At 37.0% G+C, this 27,622-nt stretch overlaps 1 protein-coding gene across 5 annotated transcripts in view; it reads left to right on the top strand.

The window, feature by feature from the left end:
• Positions 1-27,622, top strand: part of Xpo4 (exportin 4) — a 194,954-nt gene that overhangs the window by 93,640 nt on the left and 73,692 nt on the right. For 4 of the 5 annotated variants that reach the window (XM_087199387.1, XM_087199388.1, XM_087199389.1 and 1 more), the window contains 8 exons: positions 180-354; positions 2,086-2,379; positions 2,759-2,939; positions 15,209-15,327; positions 16,632-16,763; positions 18,342-18,458; positions 18,877-18,969; positions 20,896-25,660. In XM_087199387.1, the coding sequence (XP_087055513.1) occupies positions 180-354; positions 2,086-2,379; positions 2,759-2,939; positions 15,209-15,327; positions 16,632-16,763; positions 18,342-18,458; positions 18,877-18,969; positions 20,896-21,093 (1,309 nt within the window). In that variant the 3' untranslated portion in view covers positions 21,094-25,660. Of the gene's footprint in view, positions 1-179; positions 355-2,085; positions 2,380-2,758; positions 2,940-15,208; positions 15,328-16,631; positions 16,764-18,341; positions 18,459-18,876; positions 18,970-20,895; positions 25,661-27,622 lie in introns of those variants that run through there. The other variant, XR_015446598.1, reaches the window with a different exon arrangement.

Here is a 27,622-nt window from a genome sequence, read left to right as displayed (position 1 = left end):
GTTGAGTTGGGAGGATCTCTTGCACTCGTGAGTTTTAAGAGACTAGCCTGGGCAGCATAGCAAGACTCTGCTCCTAAAAATAAATAAATAAAAATCAGTTATCTTCAATTTTTGTTTTCTAAGTATATTTACATACAGTGTAAGCCTTACATCTTACGTTTTGTTATTTCTCCCTGTAGGGCAAACTTAGTAATTCAATGTGAAAATTGGTGGAACCTAGCTAAGCAGTTTGCAAGCCGAAGCCCACCTCTTAATTTCCTGTCTAGTCCTGTGCAGAGGACGCTGATGAAGGCTCTGGTCTTAGGAGGCTTTGCACATATGGACACAGAAACCAAACAACAGTATTGGACAGAGGTAATGGTTCCCTCTGCTTTGATGTGTCCTCCTGTATAGCCCTGTAGGTGTTCTGTGTGTTGCTATAAAATAGTCTATGAAGATGTAAGCATTTCATTCATAGTCTTTAATATTTTTTCTGCCTAATGAGTAAGCTGAAGGTTATTACTCAACAAATGCTGTACTGTCTAATGGTACTGTACTTGCCTATGTGACAGCATTGACTATTATCAAGTGTTCTATACTTTAGGCACATTTTCTCTGTTCAAATGAGAGCGTGTAACTAGTGTATTAAATTATTATTAAACATTGGCTGGCCAGAGATGTAGTCAGTGCTATAGCACTGACCATACATGAGGCCCTTAGTTTGATCCCCAGTACAACAATTGCAAATAAAGGGAATTATGACATTAAGAATCAGTGAAACATTCTTGTTTTGAACAAGTAGATGCAAGCCAACTACTATGTTTATTTCTGGGGCTCCCTGGTGGCTTAAGCAATAGACATTTATTGTCTCATGGTTCCAAAGGCAAGCAATGCAGGATAAGGTATAGCAAGATTGTTTCCTTCTAACGAGGAATCTGTAGCTTCTTATGGTTTGCTGGTGACTTTTGGCATTGTTGATTTGTACATGCATCTCCCTGATCTCATTTTCACGTTCACGTGGTATTCTCCTGATATGTGTGTTTGTGTCCATATTTCCCTCTTTTTATAAGAACTCACCCTACTCCAGATAACCTAATCTTAACTGATTACATCTACAATGACTGTTCAAATAAGGTCACATTCTGAGGATTTCCACAGATGAATTTTTGAGAAGACACAATGCAACCCTTAACAATCACTGTGGACATGTTATATATAAGAAGCTTTGAGTCAGAGATCAAGTGTATATGTAGTAGGTTGCCCTCCTGTAGTTCTTGTGCCTAGACTGCTGTTAATGTTTGAGAAGGGCCACAATGATAGAATCAGGCAGTCTTCTGTGATTTCATAACCAATTGAAACCAGGCTATAAATTTCTAGTTTAAATAATTGTGGACAGCTTTAGATAGATAATCATATGGATAGCTTTAGGTAGAATTAAGATACTATGTTCATGAGTAAGAGTACTCACTTTTTTCTTTTTTTTTTTTTGCATTGCTGAGGATCAAAACTAAGGCTTCCTATATGTTAGATAAGCATTCTAATCCCTGAGCCATACCCGTAGCCCAATTACTCACTTTTTACAGGGCAGGATTGACGAATGAAGAAAGTTAAAAACAGACAACAGCTTTGTGTTGAGCTTGACGCTGTAGAGCAGGGTGTGCAAAGTGTAGCCAGTGGACCAAATGTGATCTGTGTCTGTTTTTGTACATTGTTTTATTGAGAAATGGTTGTGCTCAGCTATTTATATCTTGTTCATGGCTCTGTACTACACAAACTATTTACTGTCTTACCTTTTTTAGAAAAAAAAAATTGCTGACCCATACTTGAGGTCTTAAATTTTTTTGTCTTTTAAACATGTTTTTGTTAATCACTTGGAAAGAAATGGATGGAAATGACAGTATTCTATGAATGGGATTGAGAAAGTCGTGTTCCATGACTTGGGTGTCATTTCTACAAGTTAGGATAACCTTCAAAATGGGGAATGTAGTACATGGTACACATACTCTGTGTTTGTCTTACTTCCAGCAATTAGAAATGTTTTGGAAAGTGAATATTGATCTAAGTCAAGGAAAGCATGTTTGGAAAGTTTATGCTGTGTCTTTATAGGTTCTTCAACCACTTCAGCAGCGATTCTTAAGAGTAATAAACCAAGAAAACTTTCAGCAAATGTGTCAGCAAGAGGAGGTCAAGCAGGAGATCACTGCCACACTGGAGGCCCTGTGTGGCATTGCAGAGGCCACCCAGATTGACAATGTGGCCATTCTTTTTAATTTTTTAATGGACTTCCTTACCAATTGCATTGGGTTGATGGAAGTTTACAAAAATACCCCAGAGACTGTCAATCTTATTATAGAAGTTTTTGTTGAAGTTGCACATAAACAGATATGCTATCTTGGAGAGGTAAGCACTTTGTACTTTCATCCCTTCAGGAGGAAATCTTTGGAGGTATAATGAAGGGATAGATACTTCAGATTCAACACATGTTATTTATTTTTATTCCTCCAAAACATTGTTCAGTAAGACTTAATGAAAAAACTAATAATTTACAGAAAGTCATGCTGAATGAATATAAATTCTTGTCCTAAAGTTTTGTTAGAATAGGGCTAATACTTTAAACATAGCTGTATTCTTAATGTATACTTTTTCATTATTGGTAATATTTAATAGCATAACAAGTATTATAGCTACTTTTATAATTCAGAGTAATTTAAACTTCTTTAATATTTGTTTGCCCAATAGATTCTACCAAGTAGCATAACATACACATATTTTCTTACAGTCCAAAGCTATGAACTTATATGAAGCCTGCCTTACTTTGTTGCAAGTATATTCTAAAAATAACTTAGGGCGGCAAAGAATAGATGTTACAGCAGAAGAAGAACAGTACCAAGACCTGCTTCTCATTATGGAACTTCTTACTAACCTTCTCTCAAAAGAATTCATAGATTTCAGTGATACAGGTAAAATGTTTTGTGGTGGCTTTTAAACTTTGTTGTTGTTCTCTTGTATGTGTGTGGGTGGGTGTGTGTGTTTGGTGGTATTGGGAATTGAACCTAGAGGATTTGCACTCAGCTTGTTTTTTTTGTTTGTTTTATTTTTTTTTCTTCCTGTAATACATTTTTTTTAAAGTATTATTTTATTGGTACATTTTAGGTATACAATATAATGACATTCATCATTGGAAATTTGCACCTTTGCATAGTCTCTCTTGGTTCTTATTTCTTCCCCCTTCCCCTGCCCTCCCTTCAATCCCCCTATCCCTCCTTTTTTACAAAGACTTTGTTTCCATTTTTTCTTTTCCTCCTATTAATCCCATTCCCTTCTTTCCTTTCCCCTACACTCCCACTTCCCCTTCCCCTTTGCCCCTTTTCTTCCTATTTCACATTATCTGTTATATCTTTTAGTCCTTATTTACATTTTCAGTTCCTCAAACCAGAGAAACTATTTGGTATTTACACGTGTGTCCTATTTATTTCACTCAAGAGTATCGCCTCAATGTGCATCCATTTAGCTATAAATGTCTCTAATTTCTCATTTCTTATGATTGAGTAGTACTCCATTTTGTAGAAAAACCACATTTTCTTACTTGATGGGCGTTTGGGCTTCTTCCAAGTTTTATCTATTACAAGTTGTGCTACTATGAACATGGGTGCACGTATATCACTGTGGTATGATCCTTTTAATTCTTTGGGGAAGATACCCAGCAGGCAAATAGCTGGGTCAAGTGGGACTTCCAGTCCTAGTTCTTTGAGGTATCTCCATACTGATTTCCACAGTGGTTACACCAGCCTGCACTCCCACCAGCAGTGGAGCAGGGTTCCTCTTTCCCCATAGCCCTGCCAGCGTCTGTTATTGGTTGATTTCTTGATACCAGCCATTTTTTCTGGAGTGAGGTGGAATCTCAGCATTGTTTTCATTTGCATCTCTTAAATGACCAGTGATGTTGAACATTTTTTCATATGTTTATTTGCTATTTCTACTTTTTTGTCTGAGAAATGTTCATTTCAGATGGGCATTTTTGGATTGGGTCCATAAATTTGGAAGGTCATATTTTTTAAATTTCTTTATAGATTCAAGATGGTAGACCTTTGAGGAAGAGCAGGTGAAGATTTTTTCCCCAGATTGTGCGTTGTCTCTTCACAGTGCTGGTGGTTTCTCTTGCTGTGCAGAAGCTTTTTAATAAGAAGAAATCCTACTTGTTGATTGTTTGTGTTAGTTCATGGGCAACTGAGGTTTTGTTCATAAAATCTTTTCCTACACCAATGTCTTCAAGAGTTCTACCTAACCTCGGTTCCAGCCGATTCCATGTTTCTATTTTAATATTTAGATCTTTAATCCATTTTGATTTTAGTTTAGTGCATGGTGAGAGATATAGGTCTAGTTTTCATCTTTGGCAAGTTGAAACCCAATTTCTCCAGCACCATTTATTAAAGAGGCTATCTTTCCTCCAGTGAGGAGTTTAGCTCCTTTGTCAAAGATGAGGTGGCTGAGTGAGTTTGGAGCTGTTTCTTCATCTTCTGATCTGTTCCACTGGTCCTCAGGTCTGTTTCTTTGCCAGTAACATGCTGTTTTTATCACAGTAGCTTTGTAGTATAGTTTCAAGTTGGTTGTAATACCTCCTGCCATGTCTCTGTTACCTAGAATTGCTTTTGGTATTCTGGGTCTCTTCTTGTTCCTAACGAATTTTTGGATTGTTTTCTCAAGGTCCGTAAAGTATGCTGCTGGAATTTCAATTGGGATTGCATTGAATCTAGATAGCAGTTTTGGAAATATGGCCATTTTCACTATATTGATCCTTTCTACCCAGGAGCAGGGGATGTCTATCCATTTTCTGATATCATCTTCAATCTCTCTTTTCAGAGTGCTATAGTTTTCAGAGAAGAGGTCTTTGATTTCTTTTGTTAGGTTGATTCCTAGGTATTTCAGTTTTTTGGATGCTATTGTGAAAGGAATTATTTGCCCTATATGGGTCTCAGTGAGTCTGTTGTTTGTGCAGAGGAAAGCTATTGATTTTTGTGTGTTGACCTTGTATCCAGCTAAATCCAGTGAATTTGGTTAAGTCTAGAAGACTTTTGGTGGCATTCTTGTGGTCTTCTATATACAATATCATGTCATCTGCAAATAATGACAATTTGACTTCTTCATTTCCTATCTTTATTCCTTTTATTTCTTTCTTCTGTCTAATTGCCGTGGCTAAGGTTCCCAAAACCATATTGAACAGGAGTGGTGACAGTGGACATCCTTGTCTTGTTCCTGCTATTAGTGTAAAGGATTTCAGTTTTTGACCATTTAGTATGATATTGGCTGTTGGTTTTTCATAGATGGCTTTTATCAGATTGAGATAGATATCATCTATTCCAATTTTTTATAGGGTTTTTATCATAAATGCATGTTGGATTTTGTCAAATGCTTTTTCTGCATCTGTGGAGATAATCATATGGTTTTTGTCCTTGGCTGTGTTGATGTAGTGTATTACATTGATTGATTTGCGTATGTTGAACAATCCCTGCATCTCGGGTGAATCCCACTTGGTCAGGGCACATGATCTTCTTGATGATCTTCTGCATTCTATTTGCCAGTATCTTAGTAAGAATTTTTGCATCTATATTCATCAGTGAGATTGGTCTATAGTTCTCCTTTTTGGTTGGGTCTTTCTCTGCTTTGGGGATCAAGGTGATGCTTCCAGGAATGAATTTGGGAGTATTGCTTCCCTTTCAATTTTATTGAAGAGTTTAAACAATAGTGGCAGTAGTTCCTCTCTAAATGTCTTATAGAATTCAGCAGTGAAGCCATCAGGACCTGGGTTTTTCTTACTTGGTAACTTTTTAATTACGTTTTCAATTTCATTAATTGATATTGGGTTGTTTAGAATTTTTAGGTCTTCTTCATTCAACTTTGGCAATTCATACATATCTAGGAATCTGTCCTTTTCTTCTGTGTTTTCCATCTTATTGGTGTATAGGCTCTGGAAGTAGATAATTGATGATCCTCTGGATTTCTGCTAGGTTTGTTGTAATTTCACCCTTTTCATTCCTAATTGCATGGATTTGGGCCTTTTCTTTCCTTTCCCTGGTAAGTTTGGCTAAGGGTTTGTCAATTTTGTTGATTCTTTTAAAGAACCAACTCTTGGCTTCCTTGATTTTTTTTGTGTTGTTCTCTTAGTCTCCATTGCATTGATTTCTGCTCTGATCTTTATGATTTCCTCCCTTGTATGAGCTTTGGGTTTGTCCTAGTCTTCTTTTTCTAGAAGCTTAAGGTTGAGCATCAGGTTGTTTAATTGGGCTTGCTCTGCTTTCCTAATATGTGTATTCACTGCTATGAATTTCCCTGGTAAGACTGCTTTCATTGTGTCCCTTAGATTCCAATATGTTGTATTGTCATTGTCATTTAATTGAAGGAACTGTCTGATTTCTTCTTTAATTTCCCCTGTGACCAGTGGTTATTCAGAAGTGTGTTGTTCCATTTCCATGTGTTTGTGAAATTTTTGCGGTTTCTTTTGCACTTCTTTTTTGGTTTCATCGCACTATGGACTGATAATACAGAGGATAACTTCAAATCCTTTGCACTTACTTGAATATGTTCTATGAGCAAGGATGTGGTCTGTTTTGGAGAATGACCCATGTGCAGCTGAAAAGAATGTGTGTTCTGGGGCAGGGGATTTAGCTCAGTGGTTTTGCTGCCTGCTGCGCAAGCACAAGGACCCAAGTTCAATCCCCAGTACCAAAAAAAAAAAAAGAACCCAAAACCCCCAAGAATGTGTATTCTGATATTATGGGGTGGAATACTCTGTAAACATCTGTTAAGTTCATTTGTTCAAGAGTTCAATTGAGTTTTAGTATTTCATTACTTATTTTTTGTCTAGTTGATCTATTTGTGACAGTGGGGTGTTGAGGTCCCCCACTACTATCCTATTAGTGCATATATGACTTTTCATGTCCATTTGTATTTGTTTTATATATTTGGGCGCACTAGTGGTTGGTGCATTGATATTTTTGATTGTCATCTCTTCCTGTTGGATTGTTCCCTTTACAAGGATGTAGTTTCGTTCTTTGTCTCTCTTAATCAGTGTTAGTTTGAAATCCACTTGATCTGCAGAGAGGATAGCTGCTTCTGCTTTTTTTTCGGGTTCCTGTCGCATGGAGTATTGTTTTCCACCCTTTAACTTTCCATCTATGAGTTTCTTTTTAAATTAAGTGTGTTTCTTCTGTGCAGCATATTATTGGATCTTATTTCTTGAACCATTCTGCCAGTCTATTCCTTCTGACTAGTGAATTGAGACCATTAACATTGATGGTTTTAACTGATACGTATTGACTTATCATTGTCATGACTTTTTCTTTTTGTTGGGTTCTCCCCCTTTACATTTAATTTCTTGTTGCGCCCAATGGGTACATTCTGCTGTGCTTCCTAGGGTTGTGATCCTCATTGTCTTTTCCTAGGATATTGTCTAAAATTTTTTGGACTGCTGGTTTGGTATTCATGAAGTTCCTAAGGTGCTCTTTGTCATAAAAGTGTCTTATTTCTCCATCAAATTTGAAAGATAGTTTTGCAGGGTACATCAGTTTGGGTTATAGGCCAGTTTCTTTTTAGGGCTTGGAATATGTCACTCCAAGCTCTTCTTGCCCTGATGGTTTGTGTTGAGAAGTCTGCTGTGATTCTGATGGGCTGTCCTGTGTATCTGATTTGTTTCTCTTCTCTAACTGCTTATAGAACTTTGTTCTTCTGTTGGGTTTCTGGAATCTTAACAATTATATGCCTATGTGTAGGTTTTTTTTGATCAAGGCTATGAGTCCTGTATGCCTCACTTATCTGTATGTCAAGTTCTTTTCCGCTGCTTGGAAAGTTTTCTGCCATTACTTCTGTGAACAGTTTTTTATGTCTGCACTCTCTCCTGTTCCTTCGTTGACTCCAGTGAGTCTTAGGTTATTCTTCTTTGCATCATCTAGCAGCTGCTGGATTGATTTCTCATGGTCCCTTACAATTTTGAAGCAAGTTTTCTTTTTCTGGTCACTAATTGTAATCTTCTGTATCTGAAATTCTGCCCTCACATTCACTCATTCTGCTGTGTAGACTTTCAGTGGAGTTTTTAATCTCCTGGAAATCTGTCTGCATCTGTTTTATGGATTCCCTTTGTTTCCTGTGTTGGGATTCCATCATGTTGCTCAGCTCCTCTCTAGATTTATTAATCATGTCTTGCAGTATGAGCACAATCTCTGCTGTTATCTGAGAAATTATTTCTGATTTCATTTTTTCCAGATCCTCTTTTGTTGCCAGTTCAGGGAGTTGAGGTGGTTGAATTTCAGAGCGTTCCATCTCATTTCCCTTTTGGGTTGCTGTAGATGATCTGGAAGTCTGGTTTTGAGACTTGTGTGTCTTCTCATTTTGATGAGGGAGGGTGCTGTGGCACCCACATAGCTCACCTGTGGACTGGGAGCAGTAGTCTGGTGGCCGGGACTCCCCTTTCTCTGTACTGGGAGTGTAATTTTTTTTTTTTGCTACCGGGGATTGAAATCGGGTCCTTGTGCTTGGGAGGCAGGCGGTGGAACCAGTGAGCTAAATCCCCAGCTGTAATATATTTTTAATTTAAACTTTCAATGTATATTTCTGTTTCACCCTGTATGTTCAATCAAGGTCCCAACAGGAAACAGAGGGAATAATCAGATTAAGATAATTCAACCAGTGGTTGGCGTGATTTGTGGATTGGGAGAACCTCAAAGCTGAGCTTATTTTTATTTTGAGACATGGTCTCCCTAAGTTTCTGAAGCTGGGCTGAAACTTGTGATCCTCCTTCCTTAGCCTTTTAAGAGGTGGTTGTTGTTATTAAAGGAAACTGTTGTTTTCCTTAAGTGAAATCCCAAAAGGAAGTTCATTGTATGGAACAAATGAAAGTTGATCTCTTTAGTTGAAGTAAGTGCCAAGAGCTCTTCCTACTGAGCTTTCCTCTTACAAGAATAGTATCTTCCATTTATTGAGATTTTCACTAAATGCAAAGCAAAGTAGCTACCATTATTATTCTCACCATACAGATGAAGAAAGAGAAGCACAAAGAGTTTAAGTCACTTGTCCAGATATATTTAGCCAGTAAGTCAGCATTAAAATTTAACCTCTAGTCTGAGACTCTATATACTCCAGACTTTTGAGAGTTATGCTGTATCAAATGCTCAACACCTTTTCAATCAGTTGTCCCTTCAGACCTAGCACTTTGCTGAGTGCAGCTTGGAAAGTTCTGTTGCATTGGAAACCTTAAGCCCCAGAGTGAACAGGTCACCAATTTAGTGGCTCTGAACTGTATGGTATGGGGGACTCAGGCTATGGGTACTTTTACTGACTACAAAGTGGGTGTGATTATAAAGACATTTCAAAAATGTTTGTAGGGTCACTTGAAAAGTATCCTTGCTACTTAGCATTAGCAATTAATAGGTAAAAGATAACTTTTGTTACAAAGAAAAACTTAATAGTTAAAACTTCATTTCTTTATGTAGTTTTCTCTCACTTCTCTCGCATCCTACTGCATAACTCTCACTACCCCACCCCCCAACTGGGCATTAAACCCAGGGTCTTTACACTCAGCTACCATCCTCAGTCCTTGTTTTTATTTTGAGACAGGGTCTGGTTCAAACTTGAGAGATCCTCCAGCTTCAGCCTTTAACTTTCTTTTGACTCTACAGTTTGTTCTCAGAATGGCAGACAAGAGGAACTTCAGCTGCCCTATGAAACTAGGGATTGGAGGCAATTTTATCCCCCAATGCCTTTAATCACTCTCTCCCATCCCTTTCAGTAAGTTCTCCAAAATATTTTTAAAGTCTCCGTCTCCAAGCTCCTTAACTTTATCTCACTTCCAACTTTGTCTTCAAACAAAATCTTGTTTTTTAAAAGTGAAAAAAAAATCTTATCTAGCATCACCTTGTATATGTTGTACAGACATTTGTGGTACAGTAAATATATTTTTTACTTCTTCCTTCAGAGATTCCCTTTCTAAATTTGTGCTCTAACAACCCACTGTAGTCATCACGTCCAACTCTTGAGATTGTTTCTGAAAGATAATATTATATACTATTTTCATATTTTTCCTAAAGTAATTATTCCATCATGTTTCATACCTGGTAAGGTAACACAACAGAGCCCAGCTAAGGCTGAAGACTAATTTAAAATGAACATTGTGAGGCTAGGGATTTAGCTTAGTGGTTCCAGTGCCTGCCTCGAAAGTGCAAGGTCCTGAGTTCAGTACCTGGTACCACCAAAAAAAAATTGCTTTTGGGCCCGGGATTTAGCTCAGTGGTTTCGCTGCCTGCTATGCAAGCGCAAGGACCCGAGTTCGATCCCTAGTACAAAAATAAATAAATAAATAAAATAAAATAAAATGAACATTGCGAAATGTTCATTTTAACATTTTGTAATCTGTCTCCTCTTCCTGCCTCAGAGGCCTCTTTGGACACTGCCTCCTACTTCCTCACCAGAGTCTAGATGGGTGATCTACCTCCAAGTACAGCCTTCCTGAACTCTTCCTCAATAGCTGACTTTCTATAGTACTTGCCGTGGATCCAGTAGTACTCAACCTTTAATAAAGGGGGGAACTTTAGTATTTTTATAAAGGTTTTTAACTGGAGAGTCTTCCAGGAATAGTAAGGGTGGTACAGTTTGGAAAAGTTCTAATAGAAGTCATGGGAGAGCTACTAACAGCATTTAGAGGTACAACCCTCCCTGTCTTTGGGCTGTGGTACAGCTATACTTCCTCCTATCTGCCATTCTGAGAACAAATTGTAGAGCAAACGAGAGTGAAGGAGCTGAGGAGATTTTCAAAATAAAAGCAGTACAAAGGTTAAAGTCAAAGTCAAAGATGAAGAAATTAACAATAAGGTACTTGTTAGATCAAAATAAGCGTAAAAAGAAAATAAGGGTATGCAAAGTTGAAACAGGAGAAACAAAAACGAAGGCAAAATAGGAAATTCTAGAGAAACAGCTGTTATATAGATGATTAAAAAGATAACATTTTATTATTTTTAAGATGAAGGTTATAGATAACAGGTAAATGTACATTTTTAAATACTGTAGAAGTTAACATACAAGGGTGGAATATTCAAAGCAAAGCTGGGAGTGGGCCTTTGATGATATTCACCTATGGGGTAGCCCCTAGTGGAGAGCCTAGCATTATCTCCTGGGTGGATCAGCCTCCCTCCCTGCCCCAGGAGGCCTTTCCTTTCTGAGAAGGCCTGGGCTGCAAGTTGCCTGGGACATCCGCTGCCCCTACTTTGGAAAATGTGCTTCTTCTAACCATAACTGAGACTTGGAGGAAAATTCAGAATGAGTCTGAAAACGTTGTTTTTAAGTAGAAATATCCCAACAGTTTATCCTTAAAAGAGCAGAACAATTTCTAATAGTTTTGACACAATTTAGAGCCAACTGTGCATTACATTTGGGGAATTTCTTTTTCTACTTTTGTAGTTTTCTTTGTAGTCATATTCGACAAATTTTATTTTCTGCCTTAAAAAATGTAATGTTAATGTTTTCTGTGTCATATAATTTTTCATGACATTTTTATTGACTGCATGGTATTCCACAGTTGAGAATCTAACGTATTTCCTTAATTTTGGAATATTTACATTTTTGCTATTTTAAAGATACATTGAAGGCTGAAGTAGAAGAATTGCAAGTTCAAGTCCACCCTTCGAAACTTTGTGACCTTGCTCAAAAAAAAAAAAAAAGGCTGGAGATGTAGCTCAAGAAGGCCCTGGGTTCAAACCCCAGTAGTGCCATAAAAAAGAAAAATAAATCATTGAGCTGTAGCTCTGTCTGAATTTCTGGCTATATGCTCAGGGTGCCTTAATGTATTATTATTGAAGATAACTGTCCCATTATATCCATAGCAGCAGTGAATTACTATTCTGTCATTTAAAAACCATTCTTAGTTTAGTGAGTCAAAAGTTGTAACCTTTAAGGGATGTAATGCCAATTTTGTCATAAAGGTGCAGAAATGTGGGTGTATAGTACCCATGTTTGTTTAGAATATTTCCATTGATGAATTAATTTATTAATTTTATGAGATTTATTATATTAAAGAAAGGATACTTAACAGAAAAAATACCCAAAAATTAAGTGTTGAATTTTTAGTATTTATTGAGCGTTCATTAAAAAAGCATCAAAATTTTCGACATCAACTGTTTTTTGGTATACAGAGTCTAAAAAATATCAACAGAAATAAATTCTTATATGAACCACAATGAAAATACCAGTAGAACTACAAAAAAAATCTTTACTTCAATTATCACACCTAAGGCAGTCTTCACACATGACAGTAGCATGTTCCATACACATGTATTGCTTATACTAACGGCACATGTGTTTTGCTTTCCTAGCCTTTATGTAAGACATACTTGACATCTCACTGATCTTTGCTGTTTTGTCAGGAGGTTCTTATTATATTATATAATGTGTAGTTAATGGGAACATAAAATATCAATAAAAATAAAGTATTAAATTCTTAATATGTCTTGCACATTTAGAATAAACATCATTTTCACATCAGCTGTGTACTTGCTTGCAAAACCTAAAAGAGAACATCAGAAATAAATTCCCATATGAACTACAAAGAAAATACCAATAGAACTCTACACCAAAAATAATCTTTGTGTCATTTGTCACACCAAGGCAGTCTTCACACGTGAAAACTGCATGTTCCATACACAAGTATCTCATATGTTTTGTTTTGTTTTCCTTTTTTGTAGGGCATGGTTGACATCTTTTTGGTTTCCCGTTGTTGTTGTTGTTGTTGTTGTTGTTGTTGTTGTTGTTCTTGTTGTTGTTGTAGGTCTTTGTGATGCTGCACCTGCCTGTTCGCCTGTCAGCTCACCAGTGTGCTCCACAATGTTTTTGGATAGTTCCCTGGGTAGAATAGAAACATTTTGTTTTTCCTCTGCTGTAAATGATCTCTTATGAGTTCCAGTCCCAATCTTCTAAGAAAATTTCTCCATGGTATTTTGCACTTGTTATTTTCTTTGTAAACTATCAAATTATGCCACATGTTTAGGACTGAGTAAAACACAATCATTAACCAATGCTTTGTGTTCCAAGTGACATTATAGTTGCTGCATGACTCAACAGCATCTACTCCACCTTTGGTTTTGTTGCTGTAGCAAGTTACTATCTCAGGCTTCTGCTTTGTGGAAGTTTCCCTATTAGTATTTTCATCATAGTGCAGTGTTGACATCAGCGGTTCCACTTGTCTTTCTTGGCCATATATGAGGCCGATGTTATATCTTTCTGAAATCTAAAGATTTTACTATACAATTCTCTGTTTTGAATTTGCATCATTTCATTTGAAATTTCTGCTTTGTTTCTGCATACAGTTCCTATGGTGGTCAACTTGTGCTCTGTTGGCAAATATAGCATTGATTGGAAACTGGTAAACCAATTGTCAAATGTCACATTGCGATTAGTGTGGGAGATGGGAGCAACAAGTCTGTTCACAACATCATTCAGTTTATTACTATACAAATAAGGTCCTGGTGGCTGAGTTCCAGGATAAATTTCTAAATTGAAAGCAAAGTAAGTCTTCACACCTACAAGAACATACGTTTTTATGCCATATTTGACCCATTGCTTTTCCATAAGTCTTCCATCCCTGCTATTACCATGAGAAATCCCTGCTAAGTACAGCGGACCTGTGAATTCTTTCAGTTCAGCCAGTGAGGTGTCGTAATAAATACATTTTGTAATATAGCTATTGGTGCATACACCGTTTTACTTGCATTTCAGCTTTTGTGTATTTCACAGCATCTTGTAGCATTTCGTCTGTTACAATTTCCAACATTGAACAGCAGTGCTGGCATTCTGTCCAATAGGTTTCACCCCTGCCAAGATCCTCACTATATTCGCCTACCTAGTTCTAACCTGGATTGTTCCATTTGGTTGCATGACTATTAAACTAGTCAAATGTGTATTCACGTTGTTGTTTTCTTTGTCATCTGAATCGAGCAGGTCTGAATTCCCTGCGTTTGTATCACTTGATTCTTGTTCCATTTCACTGTCACAGGAACTTTGGTCTCGCATGGCCAATGTCAAAGTCCTTATTATCCTCATCATCCATGCATGAGTAATCTGATGATTCATTTTTTATCTCTTCCAAAACTTGAAATATTTTTTCATGTGCCATTGTACTGAATTAGGCTACTTCTGACAGAAAAAATTAAAACTGTTTTAAAAAAACAAATCAAAAATGCACAGAACTTAGCAGTGAGCATTTCATGGGTAAAACACTCATTGCTGCTTTAGAGTTCCTGTACACACCTTGCCATTCATCTCCAAATGGGAGAATACACAGATTTTTGCTTTCCCCAGATCCAGCTACTGTACATCACACCCACATTCTATTATGATAAGATACATGTTTTCATAAGAGAAGAGTGGTGTGGCTGTATTTTAGCCCCTGTGATGCTCAAGTAAACATACACAAAAGGCAGAGCATTATGTGGGTAAAAATCCTGTTTTGACAGTTTTGCACACGTGCACACACCTGCCATTCATTATAAGAAGTGAGTAAATACAAAGATTGGTTCCTCTGTCCCCCAGGTGCAGCTGCTGAAACGCTCAGCCAGCTACTGTTATGCTAAAGTACAAATTTGCAGTAGAAAAGTATGGGATGGGTTGTTACACTTGATTAACATGTGGAGCGAACAGTTTTTCAGTTATTTGTGGATATTGCTCACTTAGCTATTTATGTTTTAACATGCTCATTAATATGTATGTAGATGCAATTTATATGTATTATAGATAATAATCCTTTGTCATATTGGCTGTTCTTGATTTAAACCACTTTATGTTTTTACTTAACATTTTCAATTCCATATTTTCCCCTATTCTATTTAAGCACAGAAAGATTCCATACACCTAAGATAACAAGTAGATACTGCTATGGAAATAATCTAACTCATAGAATGGCTATCATGTCAGATTTTAGGGTTTTTTTATGTTAGGTGTTACATTTACTTCTGTTTCCAGACTATCTCCTTCCCTTACTTCCTTAATACTTCTGCATCAAATGTTCAGCTCCTCCAACAAGTAAAACACAAGAGGAGGCACAGGTTTAGAGTTACCACATTTCTTTATTATCCACTCATGTATTTATTGGAAGCTTTAAGGCTTGAATTTATTTTCATTTTATGAAGGTAAACTATAAACCTTGGAAATTTAGTGGTATTATAACCATAAGACTGCATTACTCTTACTTTAATAGATGAAGTATTTAGAGGACATGAGCCAGGTCAAGCATCAAACAGATCTGTGTCTGCAGCTGATGTTGTTTTGTATGGAGTAAACCTCATTCTGCCCCTGATGTCACAAGATCTTTTGAAGGTAATTACAGACAATGAATGTGAAGATTAAAACTATATTGAAGTTCAAAGATACTTTCAAAGATTCAGAGACAATCATGTACATCTGACTTAATTAAGGAGTGTATGAAAATGAAATTTTTGCATTTCCATTAGTTACTTGTGCTTGCTTCCAGAGTCCTGTGTGGACTGATCCATTAGTGATGCATTTTGTCAGGGCGTGCTACAGAGAAAAATGGTTACTTTAGGTATTGAGTTTTGTTAGCGGTTTTACTTTTTTATCATGTATCATTATATTTTTGAACATTCTCAGGATTGAGCAGAGGAGGGGATTTTCTAAGCCACTTCATGTAGATAGAAATGGTATGGTAAGAAACCAAGACTAATACAATTTAAAATGTTCTCAAATCTGACCAAATTGTGCTTACTTTCACCATTTGGTATTGGGGGTTGGAGGTTTGTAAGGTTGCCATTTCTTCTTTTCGTAAGCATTACAGCAGATAGGAAGTCTCTTGTCTGATTGCCTGGGAAGGTAAGGGTGGAGAAGAAAGAGAGGTGTGTGCACACACAGGTGAGAATGAGAGGGAGGCAGTAGGAGGAAAAGAGAAATGGAGAATTTCTTGGAAGGTGAGGCTCCCAGCACAGCCGGCTCTCACCATATGCTTCCCTTCCTGAGAAATGCCTCTATTCAAAACAGTCTTGACATCCTATGAGCCAAATATTTGTGCAGCAGCCAGGTGGGATGAACATGTTCAGCCAGCTCTGTGTGTTGGTTTGCTTTTAGGGTTGGTTTGGGTTTGATCAGATAACCATTAAAGGTATATTTTCTCAAGTGTAAACTAGATTATCTGTTTTTTCTTTAATCCTCCAGGCCTAATAGAAAATAATTGTTGGATGTATAAGGACTAAAGACTCTGCTTAATGCATAATTTTAACAGTAGTATTACTTTCACTTTTCCAACATGATTGACTGGAAATAGACACATTTTAGAAGGATTTTATTTCCAGGTCATTTAATAATTTTGGATTTGTCTGTCTTATTTACTGTTCAGTGTAAATATAGAGTATATGGAATTGACTGTAGCTTTTATTAATGATCCAAAAATAATTGTCTTTGCTGTATATTACTTTTTTATAGTAGTTACTAGACTACTTTGTATTATAACTTGTTTTTACATTTATTTAGGTCTGCATGTTTTCTATACTTCTTACATGTTTTAAAGAAATTGTTATATTACTTAGAAACTTGTTAGTTACATTATAACATTAATGAAAATAAAAATGAGGTACTATTGAGCATCTAAATATTTCATATTTCTTTTTCAGTTTCCAACCCTTTGTAACCAGTACTACAAATTAATCACATTTATCTGTGAGATTTTTCCTGAAAAAATACCACAGCTTCCTGAGGATCTGTTTAAAAGTCTGATGTACTCCCTGGAACTAGGAATGACATCATATCCTTTAAATGAATATTGTGTGGTGGAGGGGAGGTCTTACTTGGAAATATTTAAATCTGTATTTTTCTTTTGTGGTTCAGTTTTATTTCTCCAAATAGTTATCTCTGTAACTGCTCTAATTCTGTTTCTTTTGTTAATTTGCCTCATCCTGTCCTCTTCTCATAGATGCCTAGTGCATTTGGTCCCTTGCCCCAAAGTCACTCCTTTATTAAGGCCCCATTGGCAATGCCATCTGTTATTACTAGGCTTCTGGTCTTAGCTTGCTGGTTAATACTGTCAATTTTCATCTGCTGCACACATCATACTGTATTTCCCTGAAAAAAAGACTGGGTCTTATATTAATTTTTGCTCCAAATGATGGAATAGGGCTTATTTTCAGGGGATGTCTTATTTTTTAATGTACAACAATCTACATTATTTATGTACAAAACTCTACATTTATTGGGCGACAGTCATGTCATCTTGTGGAACATCATTATAACTATGTAATCCCCAAATTTCTGGCCTGAATTTCTTGCAAACCCTTTTCCTGTAGAACCACTGGCCCCAGTCTCATGTCGAGCAGTGGAACTGTCCTTAAATCAGAGCGCTTGTCCATGTGGCCTGCTCGTAGTGCATTGGCAACACAGCTGTCAGTGATTTTGTCCCGTGCATTGTTCATCCAGGTCACAGCCTCTTGCAAGCTGGCTTCACAAAATTTCCATTAAATAAAATGTTAATTGAAAACTTAGGAAACAAGAGTGGCAACAAAATTGATGACAGTTAAGAATGTTGGTCTAGACAAAAGCGAAGAAAAACTGCAGGGACTGAAATTCAGAAAATGTTTATTTTCCACAAGTGTATTAAGTATGTCTGTTACAACACATGACATTGAATTAGATTCATATTAGACACAACCAAGTCCATTTATTATCAAGTGAGCATGTTATTTGTCTAATCGGTCATTTAGTAGTAAGCCTTGTTCATTTGTTCATGTAGGCCTTTAGCTCTCTTCTAAAGGCACCTGATTGGGTATTTACAAATACTTAATTTGTATTATCTATTTTAAGTATTAATGTCAATAATATTTATGTTTATATATTGATATTATTTTATATATAATTCATTACATCTGTCGTGTGCTGCAACGAATGTGTTAAATGCATCCATCTGGCTTAATCCATTTTAAGTGGGCTTATTTTCAGGGAAGGGCTTGTATTATGAGCGTGCTAAAAAATATCATGCTGGGGCTTATTTTCTGGTTAGGTCTTATTTTCAGGGAAATGCAGTACGTAGAAACAAGTTAGACATGACCAGTCCCAAACTCAGAACTTATAAATCATCTGAAAAACTGGATGGGCTGGGGATTTAGCTCAGTGGTTCCGCCGCCTGCCTCACAAGCTCAAGGTTCCAAGTTCGATCCCTGGTACAAAAAAATTAAAAAATGAAAAACACTGGAAATCTTCACAACTCATTATTATATATTACATAATAAAAAGTGTCATGCATTTGATACTGTGATTTTTTTTTTTTATCTTTTATAAGTCTAATATACAGTATATCCAGTGTAGTTTGTTCTTTGACTTTTGTGATCAGAATGAGCTCGGAGGTTTGCCAGCTCTGCCTAGAGGCCTTGACACCGTTAGCTGAACAGTGTGCAAAAGCCCAGGAAACAGATTCACCACTTTTTCTAGCAACTCGGCACTTTCTTAAGGTAAGATATTTTTAGTTGGCAGGTCAGAAAATTGTCTGCTTTGATGACTACGGTCAGTGCACATAATTTGTTCAACTAAGAAAATGCCCACATTCTTCTAGAGAAACGGAAATAATTTCAGTTCACTGTGTTTTCTAGAATTAATTCTTCAGAGACACATTATTCTCATCCATTCTTATTTTGTATTCTTGAAAATTGATGTGGCAGGTATAATGATTTATTTGATAATTGATTATTCTGATAACACAGCGGGTAATAACATCTGCAAGTTATCCTTGGAATTTTAAAAAAACATTTTATTTGATTTTCACTTGATTCAATAGAGTATAATGTTTCTCTCTTTTTTGACTGGGGAGAGGCTAGAGGATTTTCCGATCATCCTCTCTTTTTATTTAAAGGTCTTATTATTTAATTTCAGCTGGTTTTTGATATGCTGGTATTGCAAAAGCACAACACAGAGATGACCACTGCGGCTGGTGAAGCTTTCTACACGTTGGTGTGTTTGCACCAGGTACTGGACACCCTTCTCTGCAGGGTACTCTTCTTGTTCAAAGAGATGATGGGTTATTTACTATCCCAGTTCTTAATGGATCTGTGACAAAATCAGGCAGTAGTTTTTAGCTCCTTTATTAGCTCTTGGCACTTATTTCATGTGTATCTAATCATTTGTCAACTCAAAAGCATTCATTTTCCCATCTCTATTATCAACCATCCTTTGTAGCAATCACCACTCCAAAGCTTATTCTTAAGATAGCTGTGCTAGAAGCCAGGAGTACAAACATCAGTGAATCATGAATTTGTGGTTCCTGTCCTTGAGGAACTGACTACGTGAAGGAGACAAGATGAATAAGATTGGGGACCAGGTGTAGTTTGCTTTCAGAAAGCATAAAGAGCAGTATATTATTTTGTGTAATATTATAGAAAACAGCATTTTATTTTGCTGAACCTTTACAATTCTGAAATGTCACTGATACGGGATTAATGTGACAAAAGCAGTTATGCTAGCTTACTAGTTTTCCTTCATTTTTCTGTCCATCCAGTGTATACAGGATCCTTACTGGATCATATGCTGCCTCAGTTTCCTGTCTCCCCCCCCCCATCCCATGCCCATATATGCTTTATAACATGGCCAAATGATTGGCTAGAGATGCTTTGCATTTTATTTTCCTTTCTAATCATGGTAGATGTTGAGGAGGTCCATATATGTAGAGCCCTGCTTCCTCTAGACTTCGGTGATCTCTGTGCTCTGCGATTTCATTTCTTTTTTTGTTTGGTTTTTTTTGGTACCAGGGATCGAACTCGGGTCCTTGCGCTTGCGAGGCAGGCGACGGAACCACTGGGCTAAATCCCCGGCCCGCAATTCATTTCTTGACCTCTGCTCTAGCATCTACTTTCTGCAGGTGGTACCTAGTCAGATCAGTGGCCTTTCTCTGTCATTTGATCCTTTGTTGCTTACTAGGAAGATAGTCTTTCTTATCCCTGTGTGTATCACATCTGTTATGTCTAGAAGTCCTTTTCCCACTCTTTCTCCAATAGCCACTTGACAGTGCTGGCATGGAACTTTCAAAGTGCTCTGGATCCACGCTGTGGAATCTCTGAAACACCCTTCCTCCGTTTCCTTCTTCCCGATACCTGCTGTCCTCTGAACTGGGTAGACAAGGTGTTTCAGACCTCTGGAGAATTATTCAAAGTCATTTTATCACTTAGGCTGTGTATAAAATGTAAAATAAATATGTATAATGTAGCTGGACGTGGTGGTGCAGGCTTGTAGTCCCACCACTCAGGTGGCTGAAGCAGGAGGATCAAGAGATTGAAGCCAGCCTGGGCTATGTAGCAAGTTCAAGGACCACCTGAGTTATATAGCAAGACTCTGTCTCTAAAAGGAGGAGGAGGAAGGTTTTTATTAGTACATTTTGCAACACAATGTTTACATTCCTTGTGGGGCGTTAGTACATGTACATAACTTATCTTAATTCCTTTGTTCAATCTCCTCCCCATGCCATCTCTTGATCCCCCAGGAGATTGTGTTTTGAAAACACAGAATAAGCAACACCATAAAGTGGTAATCACATAGGTTTGGAGCCAGACTGCTTGCAGTCTTGCTTCCTAGCAGTGTGATCTTGTGTGTATTACCTCATCTCACTGTGTGGCAGAAGCTTCATCTGTAAAATGGGAGTATAAATAGTATCTGTTTCCTAGCAGTGTGAATAAATCCATAGAGAAGATGAGATTACCTCAAGTAGATAATTAATATTAAAAAGGATTGTCAGGCCGGGGATTTAGCTCAGTGGTTCCGCCGCCTGCCTCACAAACTCAAGGACCCGAGTTCAATCCCCTGTACCAAAAAGAAAAAAGATTGTCAGCCTCTGCTTTTTAGAGCCCCTACAGTGCAATACCTATGAGATACAGTCTTATGGGGACTTTGTCTCTCCCACAGGCTGAATATTCTGAACTGGTAGAAACATTACTGTCAAGTCAGCAAGACCCAGTAATTTACCAGAGATTAGCAGATGCCTTCAACAAACTCACTGCAAGCAGCACTCCTCCTACATTGGATCGGAAGCAGAAGATGGCCTTTCTAAAAAGTTTAGAAGAATTTATGGCTAATGTTGGTGGTCTCCTTTGTGTAAAATAAGCAACAGAACTCTATGCTTAATTTAGATCCTTTCTGCAGAGTGCACTGAATTGCTGAAAGTTGACTTGAGTCTTGTCCTGTTCCTCAGTTCATTTGGCCATTTTGGATTTTGGAGAGCCTGAAACTTTGACACAGAATGTGATGAAACAGGAAAAGTCAACTTTGAATCAACTTCTGCTGTTAGGTGTTAGCCACGATTTGCCATATACACTGTCTTCTAGATTTTGAATGGTTATTTGAAAATTTCAAAATGTAATTCCATGTATGTGCAAACAGATATGGGCACATATTCAGTGCCTTTTCCCCTTTGATCAAAACATAGGTGGCTAGCCAAAGTTTAGAATTTTTGCTATTAAATATTAGGTGGTCACGTTCTAAGCAATGTTTCTCAAAATGTTGCTCATAGATCACCTGTGTCACTTGAGCTAATTTTAAAAGTTAATTCTTGGGCCCAGTTGTAGACCTTCAGTTGGAACCTGTGGTTGTTGGACCCTGGAGTTTTCATTTTCATAAGTTCCTCCCCTCCATCACCCTGGAAGTTTTGAATCAATGCGAGAGACATTGAAAAACCTTACGAGGTTTTGTGCTTTCCAATAGTTCCTCCCAAATAATTAGGTTTGTCATTCAGCAGGAAGAAAAATCGTCACCAAGTGTTTATTAGCTTCTTTTTAGTTTATACTCTCCCTCCCTTCTTCTCTTCCCTGTCTTGTTTCTCCTCCTCCACCCCTTTTTCTCTCCACCCCGGTGTCACAGGTTTTGTGTAATTGATACACATCTCTAATCATACTCTGATGTCTGAACTTGAGGAGGAAAATATGTCTATATTTTTGTTCCATAAAAAGAACTTTAGGAACTGTAGCCATTTCATTGCCTTAATTTTAAGAGGGAAATTAAAAAAAAAAAGACAGATTTGTCTTAGTAAGAAATCAGTCAAGTCCTGATGCTTCAGAGTTGGCTTAGGGTGTTAGCTGCTATGAACCTGTTGCCCCTTTTGATCATGTATTTATATGAGTTTACAAGTGAAATGAAAAGCGCATTCCTGTGTAGTTAACTGTATGAGTGCATTTCAATCTCACTACACAGCCCATATCTACTCTGAATGGCTTGCTTAAGCAATAACTATTTTAAAGGATGTGAATTCTGATTCACACAGACTATTGCACATTGGGGCATTAGGGCAATAATTATGTTAGAGTGGGAGTTATCCACATGTCACGGGAGCCACACAAATTTAATTTCAGAAGATAAAAAATTTACTTTAGATTCTCTAGCTTAATTTTTCTAATCAGGATTTTTTTTTTTTGGTACCGGGGATCGAATTCAGGACCTTGTGCTTGCAAGGCAGGCACGGTGCCACTGAGCTAAATCCCCGAGCCTCTAATCAGGATTTTTATACTGCTGCCATGCTCCTCTTAATTCTTTGTGCCAGCTTTAATTATGGAAACGAAAGCTGATGTATAAGCTACAGGCATAGAAAACTGTCCCCTGCAATCCTAGTCATACAATACAGTAAGGTAGAGGACTCTAGCACAGGTGCATCTGAGACCCTGCTGTGAAGGGCAGGCTTTCTCCTTCTACACATGCTCGACCCTGTCTACTAAACCACCCCCTGAGTGCAGTTATATCTGGATTGCACATAGCACATGCATCTTCATACAGGATGCTCTGCAAAGCTTTGTCTAACTGTGCTAGTAACAGTTGCAGTTGACAAAACGGGGGCATCTAAATAATATCCAACCTGTGCATGTGATGATAGATAGGAGTGAATACCAGGCCTATGGCCATAGCTTTGAGGATCATTTTAATATGATCACCATCGAGAAACAATAAAGATGGAGCAAAAACATCTTAAAAGACTCCAAAGAACACCAGTATCACTCTTCATGAAATACGCATCTTTGTAGTTTGAAAAATGTTTTTGTTTCTTTTTAGATTTTTTTGTTCCTTGAAGAACATGAAGTGATAGGCAGCAGTAATCATTTTATTTTTTGATGTTTCTATTTTGTGCTTCATAGCTCCCTTAAGTTTTTGCAGCAGTTGTGAGTTACATGTATCTGCGTGATAAGTACAGTCCCTGAGACAACTGAATGGATAGGTCCACTGGCTAGGACACAGCTATAATTAGTTTATTATTAAAAGTAAGATAAGTAGGAAAAGAATGCCTTGGTAGGAAGGAGGCATCTATATTCAGTAACTTCTACCCATGAAATATGTTTGCTAAATTTGCCGAGATCCTAGTACAGTACTGAAATTGTATTAGACCAGTTTTATTTAAGACAACATTTACTTCAGATTGGACCAAATAATACTGAAGAGATTACCACAATGTCAGTGGCAAACTAGGGGGGAGAGGAGGAGAGATCACCATATTTTAGGTAATGAGGATGCCACTTAATTGCACCATCTAGATTCTTCAGGGTGTTTGTGTTTTTGGTTGCCTGATTAGTTATTTGTTTGGAGCTTCTTTTATTTTGTCCAGTTTTGTCTTTAGCTATGTTTACTAGCTCTTCTGATTTTTTTATTTTCCTTAACCTTGGCCCAGTGAATATTAAGAACACTGGCTTGATTCTAATAAATTGGTTTTTCCAATTAAAACTGTTAAGTTGTTAAAGGATTTTTAAAAATATTATTTGTACTCTTTTTATATATGCTAACAGGACACTGTCAGGTATTTGATTTTTAAACTTTCTGTTGTTCACACGGTATTCCTTCACCTCATTTCCCACACATCCTTTGTTTTATTTATATCTCAATTTATGTTCCTTGAGCATTTGTTGACCAGTTTAATCGCTAAAGACTTTGCATGCTCACACTTTGTGTTAATGCAGCAGCAGCTATAACTGTGTTCTTGTCTCTGCTAAAAGGGGTGGTTTGATTTTATGGTCCTTGTGCTGGATGACTGCCTGGATAGTGAAACTTACTTGACAGTGTCCTTTTCAACACAGTTATCTAGGTCTTTCTGCTGACTGTCTCTTTCTTTTGGAAGAGAGTAGTATGTTAACATTGAGTTTTCATCTGATAAACATTGTGACATTTTATGTAAACAAACTTTGCAATTCTTTAAGCTAATTTTAAGAATTCAGTCTTATTTTATTATAAACTGTGTACCTAATTACATTACTCTGTTCAGATGAGATGGTTAGTATTTTTTCACAATTTTCATTTCCAAACCATGTATCTATATAATTTCCCCCCTTGTCAACATCATTTAACTCTCCTCTTATTTAATGGTTGGACTTTTCTCTTTTACCGAAAATGTCAAGTCTTTATTTTCCAGATATCCAAGTTTCCCGTTTCTGTTAATTCTTCCATGAACCTCTCAAATATTGAAAGAAAGTAGCTATCAGCTTCAAGGATTTCAAGTTTGAGTCTCCTAGTGTACAGTGTTGATTTAGCCCTGAAAATACTATTTTTCTCCTGTTATAATTGTACTTGTGTTCTGTTTGCCATCTCTGTCACTAGAGGTGGTTGTCCTTGGACCTTATTAAGTTGGTTGTCCCTGACAGGTCATTGTCATCATTGGTTCCTGAATAAAATATTAACCTTTTAAGTCAGAAGGAACCTCAGTGCTTCTTAGGGTTTTGTTTTGTTTTTAAGCCAGAGAATAAAGAACTGTTTGAATATGAGGTTTCTGTAAAATTTTCTACAAAACAACATAGATGAATTTGAAGGTAGAATAATGTGTAAATTATTTTTAAATGTAAGTAAATTCTCTGACTTGGTAACTGTTCTGAATACACTGCGTTTAAGAATTCTTTAAAACTTGGTTTTTCTAAAATTCAGAAATGTCCAAATTAGGCATATTGCTGAGCTCAAATTGATTTGAAGTGCCATGGTTCAAGTTGAACTTTAAATATTTCAATTTAGTTGTAAATAATGTGATATATGCCTGATTGATTATAATAGGAACCCATGACATATTTAGCCAAAGAATATATTTGGTTCAGGTGAAGACTGAAGCTTAATAATGGGTATCCATTTCTATTTTAAAAAGGATTTTAGTGAAGAAATCTGTTTGTGGCCTGTAGCGCTCTATATGGAAGTCTTTGTAAAGACTGAACACCCTGAGCCAGCTCCATGGTAATCCGTGGTATGAACTAGGAGGTGTAGCTTGTGTATTACACCTTCAGTGAGGCTTACACTGAGTACTATCTCCCATCCTCACACACTGTGTCTGGGTCTTCACCTGTTCCCAGGCCTTCCTAGCAGCAGGGAGGTTTGGTTTCCTCTTCAGTCTGTGTTCTTAGACCTCTCAGCTGTTCGGCACTGTCAGTGTGCCCTCACAGCTGATGTTTCTAGTCTGAAGTTAAGCACCACATCTATACCATGTACCTACTGGGGATCTGACCTCAAGTGTGCTCTGAGCCCAGGCTGCCTGGTGTGGAGTCTTCTGCCACAAAGTTACTATGACTGATTGCAAATGTTGGTATTGTGATTTCATTCTCTGTACAAAGAAAGAAGCTCTATGCAGTGAGTTTGTGGTTTAATGGTCACAAAATGTTAGGACTGCTACATTCAGTACATGTAAAATTTTTTAAATTTATAAATATTAAACTTTTAAACTTACTCTAAGACTTTTCAGTTTTTTTTAAGAGACCCAGGGACAAGTGTACTATTTAAATATTTACCTCTATTAACATAACTAATAAAGGTATAACATGTTTAATTTTTCAAGAGATGCTGCAATATCATTTTAGGAAATAAGGATGTGTATTGAGCCACAAGTGGAGTATCAAATTGATAAAAATTTTATTTGTATTTTTTAAATCCATACATGGGAGTTAAAATATGTCTTTTCACTAAATATTTTATTACATTTTTGTTTTGACCATGTGTGATTTGTTCATGGGAACTTACATAGACACTGTTATGAAACAGTGCTCTGGTGCTGTTTCACTTACCGTCATAGAATGATTGACACTGGGAACATTATACTGTCCTAAAATAAATGAAAGACATGTATAGGTGAAATCAAGATTTGTATTACTTTCCAAGAGAACCCCCAACCCCTATAAAACATCTAGTATTCAGAAGAAAAATCAAAATGTTGTTTATGTTGTGTAGTATTTATCTCATCCCACATCTTAGAAACAGTTTTAGTTAGCTAAATCATTAGGTAGGTTTAGGACATAATTTATAGTAAATAGTAGCTTGAGTCATTTCTTTTTTATCTTAAAGGGAAAGTGGGAAATTAACATTCTCCTCTGTGCTAGCCAGAGTTTTACCCTTCCTCCAGCTTTAAATTTAATAAAACATGTGTGGCGAAAAGTTAATTTTTAAAAATTCAATTTGAAATATATTTTTAATCCAAATTTGCTTTGAATATTAATTTTTCATAAGATTATAGGATTGATTTCACTCTAAACAGAAAAGTTGAGTGGAGTGTTTTGAAATTTTCTTTCATTATTAAAGGTAGTGCCATAGGCACAGGCTCATGTGTCATTTGAGAGCTATACATGATTTTTTAAATCTCAAATGTAAAAATCTTCAAAAAAATTTTTTTAAATGTTGGTTGCTGTCCAGTTTTTAAAACATTGGTTCTGTCTAAAAAATGGAACCAATTGATATGAAGTGGTTTCTTATAGTGAAAGGGAAAGGGGACATTACCAGAGACCCTTGCAGTGGGTCCTGGTCTGCGACCCAGCATGATATCTGTGAGACAAGAAAGTTTGGAAAAAAGACACAAAGACTTGAAAGAAACTGAGTCTTGGGCTGACCTAAGATGCTCTGGGCAACAAAAACAAAAGGCTCCCAGCACATCCAGTGTTTATCCGTTACAAGTGTGGGAAGGGGGGAACTGGGCAGGCCTTGGGACACCTGCTGATAACAAGTATCAAGCAAGCAGGACTATAGAATGAGGGCACAAGCATATCTTTGCTGAAGAGAACAAACATTTAAGTCAGAGGAGAGGAATTTAGTTGGAGCCAAGTTGACCTTGGCTGGACGTGAATTTAGCTGGTTGGACTACTTCCAATATAACACATTATGGAGGGGCAAGAACCTTGTGCCACTGTAGTCTGCTAATACTGGGCAGTGGTGTCTGCTACAGTTTCTGACTGATGCCTTCGGCTTTGCTGATTAGTTTATGGAATGATTTTGTTCATTTTTTTTTTTTAATGTTGGATCCCAGATGGGACTTATGCATTCTGTATCATCTCAAGTGGCAGTTTGGTTAAACCTTTTTTTAAAAAATTAAGCAAAGGAAGCAAAGGCCATGTTTGGTGAGTGTAATGAGAGAAGACTTCCTGGGAAATTACGACTTGAGTGGCAGCATTTTGTCTCAATTTTAGTACATGAACCAACAGCCTTCTGCTTTCAGTGTAAATTATTTTTAACATCCAGCATAAAAGTTAACTGAAGTTAAGTCATTAGTGTTGCCCAGAGTTGATAGCAAACTGAAGTCACTAGTGCTTATCTTTATTCCCATAGTAGTTAGCAGTGTTGAAGTTTTAATACTGTTTGCTTTTGCCTCCTTTGCCAGGTTAGGCTTCACATACTTGTATGAGTAGTGGAACTTCTCTTTTCTATA

The sequence above is a fragment of the Heterocephalus glaber genome, unplaced genomic scaffold (genome assembly GCF_053883595.1).
Source record: "Heterocephalus glaber isolate CG9 unplaced genomic scaffold, H.glaber_assembly_v1.0 deba00001719, whole genome shotgun sequence".
NCBI classification, from domain to species: domain Eukaryota; kingdom Metazoa; phylum Chordata; class Mammalia; order Rodentia; family Bathyergidae; genus Heterocephalus; species Heterocephalus glaber.
Note: the sequence above shows the minus strand (reverse complement) of the source record. Positions and strands in the feature narration are given on the sequence as shown.